General features: G+C 37.9%; 1 protein-coding gene across 1 annotated transcript; it reads left to right on the top strand.

Annotated features, from left to right (window-relative positions):
• Positions 1-946: 946 nt before the first annotated feature.
• Positions 947-4020, top strand: LOC143545213 (uncharacterized). Its single transcript, XM_077037137.1, has 3 exons — positions 947-1443; positions 2070-2198; positions 2378-4020. Exons 1-3 carry the CDS (start codon positions 1021-1023, stop codon positions 3857-3859), a joined length of 2034 nt encoding a protein of 677 aa, XP_076893252.1. The 5' UTR covers positions 947-1020; the 3' UTR covers positions 3860-4020.
• The last annotated feature ends 220 nt before the right edge of the window (positions 4021-4240 follow it).

Genomic DNA, 4240 nt, shown 5'->3' with positions numbered 1-4240 from the left:
GATACAAGGTGAGTTGCCTCCTTTTTTTTGTTAGGCCGGTATTGAGTCGGGCTAGAACCCAACATGAATTTTAAGACTAAAACGTCTCACATTTTGGTTTTCATCTAGGCCAACTCAAACCCAAAGTTAAGATCAAAAACAAAACTCGAGTATACTTAATCTAGCCAGTCTCGACTCAATTACGGGCCAAGTATTTGAGTTACTCGGCCCCACCCGATTAAATCTCACCTCCCCCGCATAGTATACTACCTTTTTCAAGGACCAAAATGTAACACTAAATTCAGAAAGGCGACAATATTGTAAATAATTGAATACTACAATCACCATTATTGTAATTCACTATTTACCAAACTTTACATTAAACCCCTCAAACTTATAACTAATAGTCTATGATATAATTAGGCCCTGTTTGTTTTTGCCTCTTTTCTCTAAATAGAGGAAAACGTCTGATTCGGTCAGATGTAATCAGACGTGGGGCTGTTTGTTTTTTTTCTGGCATTAAGAGATTCAGCGTCTTAATAGTATCTGAACCAGTAAGAGCTTTTAGTGGGTCTGAAAACCTCTTAACCCAAAAAAAACATACGTTTGTCTCCGGCCTCCATTAACTTCTAACCCGGAGACTAGGCTCCATCTCCGACGACCAGAGGTTCGTCTCTAGCCTCCACCTCTTAATGATTCAGATTTCAGACATTTAAACCATATCTTAACATTCAAATGAAATATTCTGATTCAAACTTAAATATCTAAAAAACAAACTACCTTATAGTCACTTCACTCTTGAGTGTGTGAGAGAGAAAACAATAACATCGCTTTCTTCAGAAATCTCATATTATTTTTACTCAATCTTGTTATCTCTGTGTCTTCTGAGCTAATAATATTCACGGTGACCAGTCCTTTTCGAATCATTTCACATAATAATAATAATAATAATAATAATAATAATAATAATAATAATAATAATAATAATAATAACTTTGTAGTAGTAGCTCAACTGATGGGTGAAGAATCTTGCCGTACAACATGAAGATCACCGGCAAAACGGATCTACCACCCATCAAATCATCTAAAGCTCTTAACTTTCCACCGGATTCGGATCTTTTACAAAAACCCATTTTCAGAAAACACTCAAGTCGGAGAACCCGGAGCTCCGGCGGCGGAGTACGGCTGAAAAAGGACGTGATTCCGGCTGCCGGAAAAAGGGGTTCTCGGCCGGAGACGCCGCTGCTCCGTTGGAAGTTTGTTGAGGGTAAAGAGGAAGAGGATGGTGAGGTTGAGAGTGAAAAACAGTCGGATTCTGGCCGGAAAACTAAAAGGAAAGATGTAACGAATGTGTCGGCGAGGAAGCTGGCTGCCGGACTGTGGCGGCTGCAGCTGCCGGAGGTTGGTGTTACCGGCGGCGGCGAGGTGGGTAATGTTGCAAAGAATAATGGGTTTGTGTTACAGGTAAAGAATTTATTATTATTATATTTTGAAGTTAATCTTTAAAGGGTTTTGTAATGTGAGTGAAATTATTAGTTCTTGATCTGTAATTACAAACCCTAATTAAAGAACTGTGAAATTAGGGTTAGTTAATTGCATAAAAAATCAATTTTTTGTGCTCAATTCATTCTTTGATTAGAAAGCTTAATTGAAGAACTGTTTAATCAGTTTGATTTTTTTTTATATATAATTTTGAATAAAACCTGACTCAAAATTTTGTCTTTTTTTTAGTATTTCCTTGAGTTTACACCTAATGATTGACTTATTGAGCAATGGAGCTGTTTTGAGCAAATCATTGTTGTTGCAAGAATGATTGCTTGTTAGAAAATGTTAATGCTCATTATTTCAAGATCTTTGGTGGCTGTAGATTATACTTGTATTTCTTATGCTGAAATAGTTTGATAAAAATCTACTTTCGAATTTTTGGTGTTTGATACGCGAAAGGGTCGGTTTATTTAGCTTCAAGATTGTTAATAAACCGCGTCTTTGTGTAGAAATTTGTAAATGTTTTGAGTTTAAACTGAAATTTTAATGTTGATTTTAAATTGATTTAAACTTGATGTTGATTTTGAATGATCTGTAAATTGCAGCCCGCAATCGATCATTCAGGGATCCCTTCTCCTGCTCGTCACAATAGGAAATCGTTTGATTCCCGTTTGAAAGAAGTACCACAGAGCCCTACTTCTGTTACTGGATCAAGAAATAAGTTTCTTCACAAGGTATTTTACTTATAATAATTTATCAAGTTAATGTACTTTATGATTTATTAATCAGTTTGAAAATGTAAGTAATTTATTTGACATTTAAAGTCAATGTTTAACCAGTAACTAAAACCTAGAGCTTAACATGCTACAATAACTAGTTAATAACATCTTGTTCTACTTATACAAACTTGTAGCTTGAACCAACATTCCATTTTTCCAACTCCGCCATGGAGGGTGTAACCAAGTGGGACCCGTGTTCATGGAAAGCCTCGGAAGACATAAAAAGAATCTACAATGACTCGAAGCATCTAGAACAACAAATAGGTGTGATGTCAATGGTGTCGGGCCTCGAATCCGAACTCGAAACAGCCCGGGCCCGCATTAACGATCTCGAAACTGAAAGACGGGCCTCAAAGAGAAAACTCGAACAATTTTTAAAAAAGTTAAACGAAGAACGCGCCGCGTGGCGGGCTCGAGAACACGAAAAGATCCGTGCGGTTATTGATGATATTAAAACTGAGTTAAACCGGGAAAGAAAAAACCGGCAAAGAATGGAAATTGTTAATTCAAAATTGGTTAATGAATTAGCGGATGTGAAATTATCCGCTAAACGATACATGCAAGATTATGAAAAGGAAAGGAAAGCACGGGAATTAACCGAGGAAGTATGTGATGAATTAGCTAAAGAAATAGGTGAAGATAAAGCAGAAATCGAAGCGTTAAAACGGGAATCTATGAAGATGAGAGAAGAAGTTGACGATGAAAGAAAAATGTTACAAATGGCGGAAGTTTGGCGGGAAGAGCGCGTGCAAATGAAGCTTGTTGATGCAAAAGTTGCACTCGAGGAAAAATATTCTCAAATGAATAAACTTGTTAAGGATCTTGTAGCTTTCTTGAATTCAAAAAGGCTGGATCTTGATGTAGAAGAGGTTAAACGGGCCGAGACCCTTAAACAGTGTGTTGAGTCGGTTAGCATTCAAGAAATTAGTGAATATAAGTACGAACCCGCGAACCCAGATGACATATATGCGGTTTTTGAAGAGGTTAATTTTGGTGAAACGGGTGCAAAAGATATTCAAGCGTTTGATAAAAATGGAGGTAGTGTAAACGAAGATGATGATGATGATGATGATGATGATGATGATGATGAAAGCGGGTGGGAAACTGTGAGTAATCTTAAAGATGACGTGTCGAATTATTCGGTCAATGGGAGTGATCCGTCTGTCACTAAAAGCAAACGAAGAGAATGGGAAGAAAACGGTGGGACCCCAGTAACCGAAATAACTGAAATAACCGAAGTGTGTTTGGTACCGAATAATAATAAAGTCTCGAAAAAAGGGTCTTCGATTTCACGATTATGGAAGTCGTCTTATTCGAGTAATGGTGATAATTGCAAGATAATATCAATGGAGGGGTTAAACGGTCGGTTATCAAACGAAAGCCATCTTTCAAACGGGACCCACTTTTCACCAGACCGGAGCTCCGGTGTGAGCGCGTCTGAGTGGAGTTGTTCACCGGGGTCTGGTAGCAACCCACATATTACAAAGGGGATGAAAGGGTGCATCGAATGGCCTCGTGGTGTCATGCAGAAACATAGTTTAAAGGCGAAGTTATTGGAAGCGAGGATCGAAAGTCAAAAGGTACAGTTGCGCCAAGTGTTGAAGCAGAAGATATAATCACGTGTTCGTGTTGTAAAACGATGATTTAAAGGCTTGGGCTCGTGTTTCTGAAGGCGGTTAATGTAAAAGTTTCAATCTTGAGTATGTATTTTGGAGGTAATTTATGTTCAAGATGTTGCAATATTGTTTTTCAGTTGTAGGATTGATTATAATGTGGCATATGAAATGAAACCGGGACCATGTTTTGGACCCTTTTTTGTCCATTTTAGCTCGTTTTACGTCTTGTCAATCGGTTTCTTGCCAATGCTTTGATCATGTGCATAGGATCCGTTAAGATCATGAAACCGGGACCATGTTTTTGAACTGTTTTATCGTCTTATGAAACTTCTTTTGTAGGTTGTTTCATGTCTGTTTTCAAACCTAGGTTTCTCCTGGGAG

This window comes from Bidens hawaiensis, unplaced genomic scaffold (genome assembly GCF_021521415.1).
Source record: "Bidens hawaiensis isolate Kalapana, Puna unplaced genomic scaffold, B.hawaiensis_p1.1 tig00013870_1, whole genome shotgun sequence".
Taxonomy (NCBI): Eukaryota; Viridiplantae; Streptophyta; class Magnoliopsida; order Asterales; family Asteraceae; genus Bidens; species Bidens hawaiensis.
The sequence above is the reverse complement of the archived record's forward strand: the minus strand, read 5'-3'. Positions and strand labels throughout refer to the sequence as shown.

Bases quoted from the DNA above. Each gene is read 5' to 3' on its own strand.
- LOC143545213 (XM_077037137.1), top strand. From the start codon at position 1,021: ATGAAGATCACCGGCAAAACGGATCTACCACCCATCAAATCATCTAAA. The intron at 1,444-2,069 runs GTAAAGAATTTA...TGTAAATTGCAG, and splicing joins ATAATGGGTTTGTGTTACAG to CCCGCAATCGATCATTCAGG. The intron at 2,199-2,377 runs GTATTTTACTTA...ACAAACTTGTAG, and splicing joins GAAATAAGTTTCTTCACAAG to CTTGAACCAACATTCCATTT.